The 17,038-nt window shown below is 39.3% G+C and overlaps 1 protein-coding gene across 2 annotated transcripts in view; it reads right to left on the minus strand.

The window, feature by feature from the left end:
• Positions 1-16,459, minus strand: part of LOC126236023 (uncharacterized) — a 109,883-nt gene extending 93,424 nt beyond the window's left edge. For both annotated transcript variants that reach the window (XM_049945045.1, XM_049945046.1), the window contains exon 1: positions 16,167-16,459. In XM_049945045.1, coding sequence (XP_049801002.1) covers positions 16,167-16,304 — 138 coding nt within the window. In that variant the 5' untranslated portion in view covers positions 16,305-16,459. The remainder of the gene's footprint in view (positions 1-16,166) is intronic.
• Positions 16,460-17,038: the final 579 nt, after the last annotated feature.

Consider the following 17,038-nt stretch of genomic DNA (forward strand, 5'->3'; position numbering starts at 1 on the left):
TTCCTTCCACCTTTCCCATCTCTGATACTGATTTTCCATTGAAGTTCTTAATATTCATACTGCTGTTTCTGTTATCTCCAAAGGCCTCTTTAATGTTTCTCTAGGCAATATCTACCTTTCCACTAATTATGCATGCTCCTATAGCCTAGCACTTGTCCTGCAGATATTCCTGCTTAGCTATTCTGCTCTTTCTGTCAATAATACTTTTTACATCTCTGCATTCCTTTTCACCAGCTTCATTTGCTGCATTTACACAATTCCTCCTTTCACCAGTTGAATTCAATACCGCCAATGATATCCAAAGATTACTACTAGACTGACTTTTTATCCACATATTTCATTCTCTGCTACCTTCATTATTTTATGTCTCAAAGCTATGCATTTGTCTCCTATTGTATTCCTTTCCCTTGTTTCGGTCAATCGTTGGTCAATAACCCTTTTGAAATTCTCAGCAGCATCTAGTTCCTTCAATTTATCCAGACCACAACCTCCTACCTTTTTGCAATTTCTTCATATTTGATCTACAGTTCATAACCAACAAATTATGGTCAGAGTGTCCGCAGCTTGTGGTCTTGTGGTAGCGTTCTCGCTTCCCGTGCACGAGGTCCCGGGTTTGATTCCCGGCGGGTCAGGAATTTTCTCTGCCTCGAGATGACTGGGTGTTGTGTGTCTTTCATCATCATTCCATCCTCATTCACTCGCAACTCACTGTAGAGGCATTAAAGAACTTGTGGAGCGGTGGCCTAACTGCCCCGCGAGGGGTCTCCCGGCCACCAAAGCCATACGCTCATTATTATTATCATTATGGTCAGAGTCGCACCTGTCCCTGGAAATGCCTCACAGTTTAAAATCTAGCTTTAGAATCTTTGTCCCCTATTAAATAATTAATTTTAAACCTTCCAGTGTCTCCAGGTCTGCTCCATGTATACAACCTTCTTTCACAATTCTTAAACCAAGTGTTACCGATGATTAAATAATGCTCTGTGGAAAATTCTACCAGTCGGCTACCTCTTTCGTTCCTTTACCTCAGTCCATATTCACCTGCTACTTTTCCTTCTCTTCCTTTACTATTATTAAATTCCAGTCTCCCACCACACTTTAATTTTCCTCTTTCTTAAGTATCTGAATATTTTCTTTTATCTCACTATGAATTCTTTCATTCTCTACATCTTCTGAGGAACTAGACAAAATATAAACTTGCACTACTGATTGCTGCGTACAGATGCAAGCTGAGTTGGTGACCCTTCACTGACAGCTCCAGGTTGTGTTGGATTCCATCATACAGCTTGAAGCTGCTGCCAATTGGCATCACTTCAGGGGGATCAGATGTGGTGATCCAAGGGTTATTGAGTACATCCCACATGTCCCCCTTTCGGTCCACTGCTACTGTCGCCGCAGTTACTGCCTGCACTAAGACTGACCCCTAACCCGTGGTTGAGTGGGAGGTCACTCCAGGGCCTGGCAGGCAGCGAACTACTGTCCTTGGGGCTCATCACAAGGGCACCCCGGTTTTCTGACAAACAGGTTTCAGGTACTATCTGTGGATGATAATTTCCCTGAGCCAGATGCAGATGCTCCCCCTGTTCCAGAGGAAGCCTCTCGGCCCACAAGGTCTGGGAATTCATAGAAGGTGGGTTTGCTAATAGTTGGGAACTCCAGCATTAGGCCCTCTAATGGGGCCCCTTAGGGATATGGCTGCAGAGGAGGGGAAGGAGTCCTGTGTGTACTCCGTGTGCATACTGGATGGAGTCATTCCAGATGTGGAAACGGTGCTTCCAGATGTCATGAAGAGCACAGGGTGCAGACATCTGCAAGTGGTGACTCACGTCGGTATTAATGATGCATGTAGCTTCAGATCAGAACAGATTCTCTGCACTTCGGCTGGCTAGCTGAAGCGGTAAGGACTGGTAGTCTTTCTTGCGAGATAAAGGCAGAGCTCACCATCTGCAGCACTGTTGACACGACTGACTGTGGTCCTTTGGTTTTGGTACAGAGCCAAGAGGCTCAGGAATTTCTGTGACAGTGAAGGCTGCACATTCCTCGACTTGCGCCATCAGGTGGTGGTTTCCAGGTTCCACTTAATAGATTACGAGTCCACTACACACATGAAGCAGCTACATGGGTAGTGGGGGCTGCGTGGAAGGAACGGGTGGTTTTTTAGGTTGGAGGGTCTCAGGAAACTACAGAAAGGATGCCAGTCTAAAAGAGTGCAAACACATGAAGGTAGAGACAGCAAAAATTGATACCGTAGTTGTAAATTGTGGTAGCTGTGTTGGGAAAGAACTATAGCTCCAAGCATTAATAGAGAGCACTGAAGCTCAAATCATTTTAGGCACAGAAACCTGGCTAAAGCTGGAAATAAGTTCAGCTGAAATGTTTTCAAAGGATCTAATCATGTTCAGAAAGGACAGATTAAATAGTCAGTGGTGGAGTGTTTATTGCTGCCAGAAGTAGTTTACCTTGTAGTGAAATTGAAGTGGATAGTTCCTGTGCGTTAATATGGGTAGAGGTTATACTTGAGAACTTGAATAAATTAATAACTGGTTCATCTTACTGACACCCTGACTTAAATAATGCAGTTACTGAACTGTTCAAAGAAAAATTGAGTCTCATTTCAAATAGGTTCCCCACTCATAGAATTTTAGTTGGTGGTGACTTCAATCTGCCATCACGTTTAAAGCTAGCGATAGGCATAAAATATTGTCCGAAATTGTACTGAATGCTTTAAAATTATTTCGAACAATTAGTTGAGGAGCCCACTTGAAGTGTAAATGGTTGCAAAGACATACTTGACCTATTAGCAACAAATAATCCTGAACAAATAGAGAGCATCATGATGGATACAGTGATTAGTGACCACAAGATAGCTGTAGCGAGACTGAATATAACAACACCCAAAAATCCACAAAAAACAAATGCAAAGTAGGCCTACATCTAAAAGAGAGAGAGAGAGAGAGAGAGAGAGAGAGAGAGAGAGAGAGAGAGAGAGAGAGCAGATACAAATTCTAAGAGGGAATCTCCACTCCTTCCAATCTGACTATGTAAGCACAGACCAGATGTGGTTTGAATTCAAAGAAACTATATCAACAGCAATTGAGAGATACATAAATTGATAAGTGATAGTACTGATCCCCCTGGTACACTAAATGGGTCAGAACACCCTTGCAAAAGCACCAAAAAGATCATACCAAATTTTAAAAAAAACACAACATCCACAAGATTTGTTAAATTTTACAGAAACTCAAAATTTAGCATGAACTTTAATGTGAGATGCTTTTAATAGTTTACACAATGAAACTCTGTGTCAAAACTTGCAACAAACCCAAAGAGATTCTGGTCATATGTAAAGTACAACAGTGGCAAGACGCAATCAATATCTTCACAGTGCAATAACAATGGTTATATCACTGATGACAGTTCCACTAAAGCAGTTATTAACATTGTTTTCCAAAGCTTGTTCACCAAAGAGGATGAAGTAAATATTCCAGAATTCAAATCTAGAACAAGTGCCAACATGAATAATTCAGAAATAAGATATCCTTGATGTGGTGAAGCAGCTTGAATCACTTAATAAAGGCAAGGCTTCCAGTCCAGACAGCATACCAGTCACGTTCCTTTCAGAGTATGCTGATACAATAGCTCCATATCTAACAATCATATACAACTGCTCGTTCATTGAAATATCTGTACTTAACTAATGGAAAGTTGCACAAGTCATACCCAAGAAAGGAATTAGGAATAATCTGATGAATTACAGACTCATAACACTAAAGTTGATTCACAGTAGGGTTTTGGAACATATTCTATGTTCGAACATAATGAATTATCTCAAAGAAAATGATTTATTGACTAAGAATCACCGATTAAGGAAAAACTGTTCTTATGAAACATAACTAGCTCTCTATTCTCATGAAATAGTGAGTACTATTAACAAGGGTTGTCAAATTGATTCCATATTCTTAGATTTCCAGAACACTTTCGACACCTTTCCTCACATGTGTCTCCTAATCGAATTGTGTGCCTATTTAGCATTGTCTCAGTTATGTGTCTGCATTTGTGAGTTCTTGTAAAGTAGGTTCATAGTAACTAATACAAAGTCATCGAGTAAAACAGAAGTAATATCTAGCGTTCCCCAAGGAAGTATTACAGGCCCTCTGCTGTTCCCGATCTACATACATGGTGTAGGAGACAATCTGAGCACCCCTCTTAGATTGTTTGCAGATGATGCTGTCATTTACCATCTTATAAAGTCATCAGATGATAAAAATCAACTGCAAAATGATTTAGACAAGATATCTGTGTGGTGCAAAAAGTGGCAATTGACTCTAAATAATGAAAAGTGTGAAGTTATCCACGTCAGTACTAAAAGAAATCCACTAAATTTCAGTTACACGATAAATCACACAACTCTAAAGGCTGTAACTTCAACTAAATACTTAGGAATTACAATTATGAATAACTTCAATTGGAACTATCACATAGATAATATTGTGGATAAAGCAAACCAAATACTGTGATTTATTGGTAGAACACTTAGAAAATGCAACAGATCGACTAAAGAGACAGTGTACACCACACTTGTCCGCCCTCTTCTGGAGTATTGCTGTGTGGCGTGGGATCCGCATCAGATGGGACTTATGGAGGACATTGAAAAAGTTCAAAGAAAGGCAGCTTCTTTTGTATCATCACGAAATAGGGGAGAGAGTTCAATGGACATGGTGCGTGAATTAGGATGGGAGTCATTAAAACAAAAGCGATTTTTACTGTGGAAGAATCTTCTCATGAAACTTCAATCACCAACTTTCTCCTCTAAATGTGAAAATATTCTGTTGGCTCCCACCTACAAAACGAGAAATGATCATCATGATAAAATAAGAGAAATCAGAGCTCACACAAAGATTTAAGTGCTTGTTTCTCCTGCACGCTGTTAGAGTGTGGGATCACAGAGAAATAGCTCGAAGGTGGCTCGATGAACCCTCTGCTACACACTTAATTGTGAATCGCAGAGTAATTATGTAGATGTAGAAAATGTAACAGGCATTGGCTTTATGTCTATCTTGGCTATGATAATGGGTTCACTATGTTGTTCATAGTGTCTCACCCACATTCCTGTTTTCTTATTCATTATTAGATGTAGTACAGCATTAGTCTTTATAGTGTTTTCCTGGCAAATTAAAGATGTGTGTTGGATTAGTGCAATCAACTTAAGATCTGTAGCTTTTACAAGACATGGTTTAACAAACAATGCCATTCAAACCCACTTCCTAAGATAGATAGACATCTACACACACCTCATACGACAGATAAGAAAAGGAGCTATTCAACTACTGAACCTATGAAATAAGAATGAAAGTGTAAAATCAAACAATGGAAACTGCAGGTAGGAATATCAACAATGCAGGAAACAATAGATTGCTACCTACCATAAAGAAGACCTTTTGTAGACACAATTAAAACACACTTACACAAAGCTTTTGGCAGCAACTAACTTATCAAATATGGGGGGGGGGGGTATGGTATGCCCTTGTTGAAGAAAAAATTCTATCTCAAGAGAGTTTCAAGGTTTTATGTCAAGACATGAACTGTGCTCAAATGAGTCAGGTTAAAGCCTACTAAAAGCAAGATCTATATTTCAAGTCTCATTTTAAACCTTAATTTTTATTACTTTATGTAGGTTGCATAACAAATATGTTTTAACTTCTTCATTGTTTCAAAAATGTCAAGTAGGAAAACAAAATATGTCATGGAAAGGAAGATTAGGGTTCAGCGTCAGATCAACACTTATGGAGATGGAGCTCAAGCGTGAATTGAGAAAGGGTAGAGAACAAAATCAGCCATGACCCTGTCAAAGGAACCATCCCATAACTTGTCTTAATTGATTTAGTGAAAGACAAACCTGTATGGTATCTAAATTTCATGTTATTGTGGTCTTCAGTCCAAAAACTGCTTTGATGCAGCTGTCCATGTTAATCTATCCTGTGCAAGCCTCTTCACCTCCAAATAACTACTGCAACCTACATCCTTCTGAATCTGCTTACTGTATTTGTCTTAGGTTTCCCCCATCAATTATTAGCCCCCCCCCTCCATTATCAAATTGATGATTCCTAATTAGTTCTCTTAATCACGATGTGCCAGAAATTTCTCTCTCCCCAGTCTGATTCAGTGCCTCTTCATTAGCTACTCAATCTACTCATCTAATCTTCAGCACTTTTCTATAGCATCATCTTTCAAAAGTTTTTAGTCTCTTCTTGTCTGAACTGCTTATCAAAAAATGTATTACTTCCTTACATTCCAACAATTATCTTCAGAAAAGATTTAACACCTAAATTTATATCAGACATTCACAAATTCCCTCTTCTTTTAGAAATTTTTTTCTTGTTATTGCCAGCATTCTATATCCAGTCTACTTCAGCCACAGTCAGTTATTTTGCTGCCGAAATAGCTCTTTTCCTAATCTAATTCCATTATCATAAACTGATTTAATTCAATTACATTCCATTACCTTTGTTTCATTTTATTTTATAATCTCTTTTCAAAACATCATCAATTCCGCTCAACTGCTCTTCTTTAATTCCCTTTCTAAATGTCTCTTTGACTTGCTTTACAGCCAGCTCAATACACAGACTGAATAACTTTCGGGGTAAGCTACAGCCCAATCTCAAGTGCTTCTTGGCTACTACTTCACTTTCATTTCCTTCAAATCTTGTAACTGCAGCCTTGTTTCTATACCAGTTGCAAATAACCTTTTATTTCATGTATTTTATCCCTGCTACCTTCAAAATTTGGAAACATGTATCCCAGTCAACACTGTCAAAAGCTTTCCCTAAATCTATGAATGCTATAAAAGTAGGTTTGCCTTTCTTTAACTTACCTTCCAAGATAAGTCGTAGGGTTAGTATTGCCTCGCACGTTCTTACAGTTCTCTGGAACCCAAACTGACCATCACCAGGGTCAACTTCTGCTATTTTTTTCCATTTTTATGTACATAAACTGTGTCGTCATCTTGCAACCATGATTAATTAAACTGATGGTTTGGTAGTACTCATACCTGTCAGCACCTGCCTTCTTTGAAATTGGATTTATTACATTCTTTCTGAAGTCTGAGGGCATTTCCCATCTCATATATCCTGCACACCTTACAGAAAAGTTTTGTAAAAGCTGGCTCTCCCAAGGATCTCAATAATTCTGAGAGAATGTTGTCTACTCCAGGTGCCTTGTTTACACTTAGGTATATCAACAAGACATTCTTCTTGTGGTATTGTATCTCCCATCTCATCTTCACTTTCTTCCTGATCTCTTTCTATAATGCTGCCCTCAGGTTTGTTTTCCTTTCACAGAAGATACACTGTATCACATCACGAAAAGGTATGGCCGAACTTTCAGGGGACATTTCTCTTGTTTCACTGCTTGTGTTGACCTGCAACTAACCTCTTTGCTCTACTGGCATCAACACATAATATCAACTGTTTAATGTTCATCATGGACTTTGTTTATGGTACAGTGCAATGGTAGTGGACTCATATGCAGAGCTGGCAGATACCCATTTGCTGTACAGGTTAGCAGAAGATAACGGCTGTGTGTCTCAACATTTGTACCAGGAGGGATTTCCAGAACAACAGTTCCCCGACAGGAGGACACTTGAAGCAACTGATCGCCATCTTACAGGGCATGAGATGTTTGAGCCATTTGTTCGTGTTGGGGGAGCCCTAGAATGACGAGGACACCTCACCTTGAAGAGGAACTTCGTTGTCTTGTTGATGACATCCCTAGTGTCAGTATAATACAATTTGCTGCAACATGTAATTTTGACCACATCACTGACTGGAGAGTGCTACATGAGAACATGCTGTACCCATACCATGTACAGTTTCTGCAGGCACAATCAGCAGCCGATTTTCCGGCAGGGGTACACTTCTGAGAATAGTTCATTCAACAATGTGTCAACCCTCCCTTTAGTGAAAATGTGCTCTTTACAGATGGAGCTTATTTTTAATGTGATCAGATTGTAAATTTTCACAATAAGCATATATAGGCTGTCAGGAATCCTCATGGAATTGTGCAATCATGTCATCAACAAATATTTTCCATTGATGTTTGGTCAGCATTGTTGGCAACTGTTTGATAGGACCTCATCAATCCAGGCTCTATGAAGAAACTTACCATGCTTTCTTAGAGAATACTCTACTTGTTGTGCTAGAATGTGTGCTTTTTCGAGTTTGACAAAACACGTACTTCATAAACGATGGAGCTGCTCCTCATTTCAGTGCTGATGTTCATTGGCTTCTAAACAATAGACTTTGTTACGGATGGATAAGTAGAGGTGAACCAATTCCTTGGTCTCCATGCTCTCTGGCACTAAACCCACTAGACTTTTATTTGTGGAAGACTTAGCAGTCTCCTGTGTCCAGATGCCTGGTACAAGATTTATGGTGGAAGGCTGTGAAACAGCACATCAGGGGTTCAACACGAGGGCAGGCTGATGCACATATCCTTGCCAACAGAGGGCATTTTGAAGATTTCATTTACGACAGTGTTTCATACTATGCTGATACATTCTTTTCCTGTGCATTTCCCATAATTAATGTGTTGAAGAGTTGTAGAAACTGAGCTCTAGCATGGAAATAAAGCATTTCTGGACCCAGGTGCATAAAAATATTTTCTTCCTCTACATGTGGGGAATGTTTCCTAAAAGTTCAGCCATATCATTTTGTTACACCCTGTACATTCCTTCCACCTTTTACTTCTTTATTTAGTATTGGCTTGCCATCTGCACTCCTAACATTCATACAGCTGCTTCTCTTTCCCCCAATGGCCTCTTCAATTGTCCAACGGATGACACAGTGGTCAGTCAGGCCCAACTGTGTCCAGAATGGTGGTGATTGCTTGCTTACAAATGAGGCAGTCTCTAAATCTTGCACGTTCTCCTCCCACATTTATTTTAGTCACGCTAACGTACGTATGTGTCTACTCTTGCTTTTTGTTTATTATTTCCGTCTCAGAATTGACATAATTATAATATCCTTCATTACTTTATACATCAAAAAACTGGGGATCAAAAATGGAGCAGGTGTACATGTCCACAATTATATTACAGACACTACTACAGTGTATAATTATCTGATACATAAATAAGTAGACTACTCAGGAAAAAAAGTAAATAAAGACTGACTGACTAAACTGTCCTGAATCTAACTTTGGTTTAGTAAGAAGTAAATTAAATATAGCTTTATGAAGAAAATAAAATATCAAGCAGACAATTATATACGTAATTGTAGGTTTTGACAAAATGTATGAGTAACTTCATGAATGTCTGTCATGGTGTGAAGTGCAGACACATATCTGTGATAACAGATTGTTATCCTAATATTTTTATTGCAGTGTACTGTCACTTTTGTGACTTCGGACTTACAGAGACTGCGCACAGCACAGAGAACTGACAAGTTGCTCTGCAATTATAACTAATCTGAAGATGTTCAACATTTGATCAAAACTGATAATCCTTCTTACAACAAATGTGACTACAAATAATAGAATGTGTGAAACTATTTCACATTTGCCTCTACCGATACGCAGAATCCTGCTCATAAATAAACAGAGCACCTGTGCCCTCTGCTCCTCTGTCAGCAGTTAACCTGTGAACCAGCCACTGACCAGCAATCTTCTGATCTCCCAGTACCATCCCGGCCCTGAAAAATTGAACCACACCCTTCATCAGGGCTTGGACTACTACTAGTTGTGACCTGAGGTGAGGGATATCCTACCCCTATTTGTGAAAGCAGCCATGTTACATATCAGCTGTGCTGCATTCTATGTGGGCATGACAAGTCAGCAACTGTCTACTTACATGAATGGCCACAGTCAGACTGTGGCAAACTGCAAACTTCACCAAGCAATTGCCAAACATGCTGTGCATAAGAAAACAAATGACTTCAACAGTTGCTTCACTATGCAGGCAATTTGGATACTCTCTTCCAGCACAAGTTTCGCTGAACTACACAGGTGGGAATTGTTTCGCCAACATATTCTGCATTCTCACCCCCTGTCCTGAACCTCCGATAACCTGATCCCACTGTTCCACTTTACCTGTTCCCTTCTCTCTTCTGCCCACACAACTACTTCCCCAGCTAGATCATGTACTGCCTTCTCCCATTACTATTCCCCTCTCCCACTCGCATGTGAGCATATTCTCTCTCTCTCTTCCCCTCCCCCCTTCCCCTCTCAACCCCTCTCTCAACCCTCTCCCTTTCTCTCTTCCACACTTGTTTCCCCCCTTTATGTCCAGATGCTTAACTGCAGGTCTTAACAAGTCTTCCCACACACTTAAATTTTTCAGTTCTTTACAAACGCTCTATAATAATCCATAGTTCATAGATTACTATCAAACATATAAAGAAATATATAGGAGGGTACTGGCTGCTGCAAGAAAGTCATTCGGTAACAAAATAATATAGAATGCAGAAAATAAACGCAGAGTCATGAGGGATATCATAAGACAGGAAACTGGAAAAGGCAGAACCTATAAATCAGAGGCACAATGCGCCACTGCTGACTGTTAACAAAGGTCTGAGCACATGGAATAGGTGGCTCTAAGACTTCTTATGAATAGAATCTGGTACGTTATTCTGGATGGTGCGTGTTCATCAGAGATATGGGTGTCATCAGAGTGCCCCAGGGAATTATGATATGGCTTCTCTTATTCTCTATATACATAAATGATTTGGCTGACAGGGTGGGCAATGATCTGCAACAGTTTGTTGATTTCACTGTTGTATGTAGGAAAATGTCATTACTGACTGACTGTAGGAGGATACAGGATGACTTAGACAAGATTTCTATTTGGCTTGATGAACAGCAGCTTGCTCTAAAGGTAGAAAAATGCAAGTTAATGCAAATGAGCTGGAGAAACAAACCTGTAATGTTCAAATACAGTATCAGTGGTATGCTGCGTGATACAGTCATACTGATTAAACATTTAGGCCAAGACGTAATACTGCAAAACAATATAGGATAGACTGTGCACATTAAGGCCAGTTGTAAGGAATGTGAATAGTTGGCTTTAGTTTATTGGGAGAATTCTAGGAAAGTGTAGCTCTTCAATAAAGAAGACTATGTACGGAACACTAATGCAATCCCTTCGTGAGTACTGCTTGAGTGTTTATAATGCCCATAAGATCAGATTAAAGGAAGACATTGAACTAATTCAGAGGCATGCTGCTTGATTTGTAACATGTAGGTTTGATCAACACACTAGTGTTATAGAGATGCCTGGAGAGAAGATGAAGTTATTTTCGTGAAACACTATTGACAAAATTTCAAGAAGCGGCATTAGTGGGTGACTGCAGAATGATTCTACTGCCAACAATGTATATTTCATGGAAGGATCATGAAGACAAGGCATTAGGGCACATACTGAGGTGTACAGACAGTTGTTTTTCACAAGTTCCATTTTCCTGTGGAACAGGAAAGGGAATCGTTACGTTGTGGTACAAGGTACCCTGTGCCATGCACCATATGGTGGCTTGCGATGTATGATTTTAGATGTAGAAAATTGGAAGTCAAATGGCTAAAGTGCACTTACAGTATCAGCACCTCTTGCATTTTGTGATGATGTTGGCATTTTGTTGAGATTGGTCAAAGCCAATTGAGTGACTGTTTAGGATAGCCAATGACAATCACTGAATCTAACAATTTCTTTCAGAATAAGAAACAAATGGACAAATGGAGTACTCTTCTTTTATATGCTGAATCCCAGCATGACTTTTACTGATCTGTTTATTATGAATTTTATGATTGGCTATGGATTTTCATATTTATTTGGAGACATGCTGACAATTTGACTTTTAGTAAGGCCTTAGATGTAAATTAGGTTGGAATGTGATGATTAGTTTCTCATTTCGTGAAGCCAACAAATTCCAACACAAAAACACAATTGCAGTCACAGATTGATATGCAATGTAGCTCAAGATACAGTATATACATTTGTCATTGCAAAGTACTGTAAGGAAAACAAGTTGACATGTTCCCACTGTGGAGGGTGTGACCATCTAAAAAAGAACTGTAAAAATACCAAGCTAGCTCCAGTGCGCATTCCATGTTAGAAAGGGAAGAAACCATGCAGCCAAAGAAGTATAGACTGTGAAATGTAGGGCCTGCCAAATGTTCTTGGAGTAAGAGATTCAAAGAACCAAATATGGATTCTAAACCATTGTGCAGGATGCTGGTGAGCATCACAGGAAACCACAGAGTGAATACAAACACAGCAAAATCATGTCGAAGAAGATGAAACACATCCAGGAAGAAAACTGATAAATCAAAGCTCACTGATCAAACGGATTATAAAATCAGCTGTCATCTTTGTAAGAAATGGAAGCCTCCATTAAAGAGAATGATGGATGCAGAAAGTGTCAAAATATTCTGAGCCAATGTGAAGGGTAGAATGAGAAGAGACATAGCAACCCAAACCGAAAATGTGACTGACCACATAGACAAGGGCAATAGCAAGATGGAATTTAGAAAGGTCAATAATAAGAATAATGGAGAGGAGTGGAGTTTCTAGAAATAGCTAAGAAGAAAGGAAAACAAGGAATGGACAGCATGCCTACCTCTAGACAAGGAAGACTTAAACAAGTACATACTATCAATTTTTTTTAAAGAAGTTGAAAGTGTAGTAAATGCAAGGTGTGATAGCACGCAACATGTTGTAATAATGACGTGTGATAGCATTCAACAGCTAATAGAGGAAGATTACAAAAATGTGTAGAATCACAGAATCTATAGATGACACTGAGAATCACGAAAAGCATACAAACAATGATGGAGATGGCAGGAAAAAAGAAAGGGGTTTATGGCTGGGGCTGCAGCCTGTTTACAAAATGTGAAAATGCAATGAGACTGACTAAATTAGAGGATATGCATGTATTAACCATAGCAATAAGGCAACTGGTTAGGCATGGTCATCCAAAAGGCTGCACCATAAATCTTCCTGTCATGGAGGAAACTGATCATATTCAGCTCACTGTCAACAAACTGCCTGCAAATGCGAAGGAACAGAACACACTACTTGAAGTCGTATTTAAGAAGGGACAGAAGACATTTGATACTGAGCATCTGTACAGGCAATTAGTGATGACACACAACCAAATTGTACATGATTACAGGTTACACTGCCCCATAACTATGTGCTCACTAGGTTTCCAAAACATTCAATTACAATCCAATCTCATCCCAACAGCAATGAAACAGAGGCAGATGATTAAAACTGGCTAGATAAATGCAATGCGCAGTGCATTGTGTTGCAAGAACTTGGGAAAGTGTTAGAGGTGTTGGACCTACAAATACTATGTACACAGCAGCCATACTCTAGAAACAGGGCATCACCTCACATGCCAATTACAGCACAGATCATAACATCAGATCAACTTCCAGTGGCTGAGGTATTGGTGTCAGATAAAGATATAACAGTGACAACTCTGTGATGAACATGTGTGACAATAGAAATAGGAAAATTTTACATAACTAATCGCAGATAAGCACAACAAAAAAACTGTCAAAAATAGAGCTTTGGGCCATTAAGGCCTTCATCAACAATAGAGGACGGGCGGGCGCGCGCGCGCACACACACACACACACACACACACACACACACACACTCTCTCTCTCTCTCTCTCTCTCTCTGCAGTCTCAGGCAACTGAAACCACACTGCGAGCAGCAGCACCAGTGCATGATGGAGTGGCGACTGGGTGGGGCTAAGGAGGAGGCTGGGGCGGGGAAGGGGAGGGATAGTATGCTGGGTGTGGCGGACAGTGAAGTGATGCAGGTTAACGAAGGTTAGTCACTGTCCTGACCCATCCAGCCCCTTCCCTGTTCCCATTCCAGAACTACACAGCTATCATTCCACCATCACACTCAGTCTTTTTACTTCTCTCCTTTTCCGTTACTTAGGTGGAGCATCACATGGTACACTGCTCCTTGACCTACCATCCACCTTCTTACGTGCATATCATTATAGCTATGAGATTTTTTTCTGGAACTGAGAGCACAAAACATTGATAAAAATTTTACACTGCACAAAAGGGCATAACAATAATAACTAGAAATCAAATGTTTTTTATTCCAGTCTTTGATCACAATGTCAATTCTTTTGACGATGACCGGTTTCAGTCTGTAATGACAATCCTCAGATCTTTTCTACACCATGTCCTAAAGTGATAAGGCCATAATGGCATCGTCAAAACATATAAATATAATCAGCACAGCATCGCCACATAGATCTAAAATAAGATGTAGAATAGGCTACACCGTCCACACAGTCATAATTGCAACTGGCTACTGAAGTACTTCAGTAATGACTGTGTGGATGATGTGGCCTATTCTACACCTTATTTTAGATCTATGTGATGACGCTGTGCTGATTATATTTATATGTTTTGATGATGCCATTATTGTCTTATCACTTAACGGCACGGTGTAGAAAAGATCTGAGGATGGTCATTACGGACTGAAACCAGCTATTGTCAAAAGAATTGATATTGTGATCAAACACTGGAATAAAAACTACCTGACAGTACTGGATCACTGTGTCGAATACGCGAGTATGTCGCAGCCGGTACAACTAGAAATATTAGTCAGGTGCATTGTAAATAACTGTATAAGAAACTGGGTACCTTACTGCACCACATGAGTACATCCAAACATATAACAAGGAAAAACAAACAATAGTCTCAAAACAGTATTTACTGTTGGCAAATAAGCTTGTATAACAAACTGCCCAAGGAGACAAAAAAGATATTATTAAACTACACCTGTTTAAAAAGGCAGCTAAAACACTCCTCACTAGTAACACATATTTTACAGAGTTTACTTGGAGGACTCAGAGCAGTGGTTTATAATGAGGGAAATGAATACAACACCTTGTCACATTACAATAGTTTGATGCAACAAGGAAATCATGCCAAGATCTGTAGTCTATTATAGTAATGTCTTGTCTCTCTCCTGAGTTCAATATCTGACTCATCAGAGGGAGGATGCTGACTGGGTTTCTCAGGCTGCCTGAGGTAAGGCCCTGAAGATGTGCATGGGGAATAGCTGGGTTTCTACAGGCCTGCAGTCAGTTTTGTGAATGGACTGCAGTTACTGCAACCTGCCCAATTTAGATTTTTCTAAATAATTTCATTTAAATTTGAGATTGTTCCTTCATCAAGACTATGGCCAACCACCTGTCCTATCCTCACAAATGCATAGTTATACATTCTATGTTTCTGTATAGTTTTGAGGTAGTTGCTTTCATTGTGTTACTATAACAAACCCAGTACCATTGTAAGATGATAAGTGGGCGAATAAATATATTATCAAACTGATGATTCCTTAAAGCCTGATAGTGTGTCTTGTACGAAATCCTGTAGTTACTATTCACAACGCTGATAGTCAGATATCATTCTTTTAAATATAAATTCCCCTTGGCCTAATACTGGCTTAGCAACCTGAAGACAAACTGTGAAGACAATCACTCAAATGTGTAGAACACAACATCTTAGTGTTTCCATCACCTTATGGTTACTACTAAACAGCAGGTCAAACTGAAATTTTAGACTTAAGCTTTATTCCTCTAGGCATTAATGAAAATTACAACAGTAAGATTTGGTGTAACCTACAGCAATATATACTTTCTTTAAATATGAAATGAGATGGGTGTGTGTGTTTTTCCTACATTAACAACCTGAAACACTCACAACACTGGGATCTCAACGCTAATGGTAGAAATTCATATCTCTGATCAAAAATAAATGATTTCAATAATCATAAATACCTAGTACAGCATAAACAAATATCAACAATTAAACTCTGTAATGTAGCTACATTATTCGCTCTAATACACAGAATGGCTGTAAATATGAAATATGACGTGTCCTGTTTAAAAAGTTTAGTAGAGCAATCTGAGCGATTACTGGCTTTAATTAGTGTACATATGCTTGTCATCAAATACAAAGAGCACAGTATCTAAAAGCGATTACGTTTTTATGCGATAACATCTAAAATTTCACACTGTCGCTACAATATAGCAAATCTTTATAAGAACACACAATAAAATACCGGCAACTATGACGGTAATTAAAATTATCAACAAAACAGAACACCATTTTTTGAGGATACAACAGGGCCGCCTTACTTCAACAGGTAGGCAGCATTTCTTTATTTTAACGTCGATTCGCTCCTTATCTGCGCCAAATATCGGTATGAGGACGTCGGAAATATTTGCACACAACCGGCACACATTATTTGGGAATTTGTCGTTGACACACCACATAACGGCAGGAAATCATGACTTCCCTAAAAGAATATCACTGATATAATAACAAACTTCGCTTTGTGGCTTCTTCATCATTTCAGAATTTAATAACCAACTGCCACACTGTATTTTTCACTGTTATACAAACATCACAGGCCTACGCTTTTAATGCTCTTGTTTTGCTACTAGGTGTAAACAGAGAATCGATAAATCAGTTCGATAATTAAACTGATCGATCGAGCTATCGACACTGTTGAGATCCAAAATTGAATTGAATTGAATTTTCAATTTTATCTTTGCGCGATCTCAGAAGTCATCTGAATTTGTCGAACAGTTACGACACATGCATATGCAATAGCTACCTGCACAACTAATTACTAATTGCTGTGCTATTAAACAAGTCTCCTATTACTTATCACGTATTTATAACAGTCATTTAAGGTATAGATAAGAAACTTCCTGACAGATTAAAACTGTGTGCCCGACCGAGACTCGAACTCGGGACCTTTGCCTTTCGCGGGCAAGTGCTCTACCATCTGAGCTACCGAAGCACGACTCACGCCGGGTACTCACAGCTTTACTTCTGCCAGTATCTCGTCTCCTACCTTCCAAACTTTACAGTTTTAATCTGCCAGGAAGTTTCATATCAGCGCACACTCCGCTGCAGAGTGACAATCTCATTCAAGGTATAGATATCGTACTGTTCACTGATGAAGCACTTCCAAATTGTACAATCACAATAATAGGCCTAA

Source organism: Schistocerca nitens, chromosome 2 (assembly GCF_023898315.1).
Source record: "Schistocerca nitens isolate TAMUIC-IGC-003100 chromosome 2, iqSchNite1.1, whole genome shotgun sequence".
Classification (NCBI taxonomy): Eukaryota; Metazoa; Arthropoda; class Insecta; order Orthoptera; family Acrididae; genus Schistocerca; species Schistocerca nitens.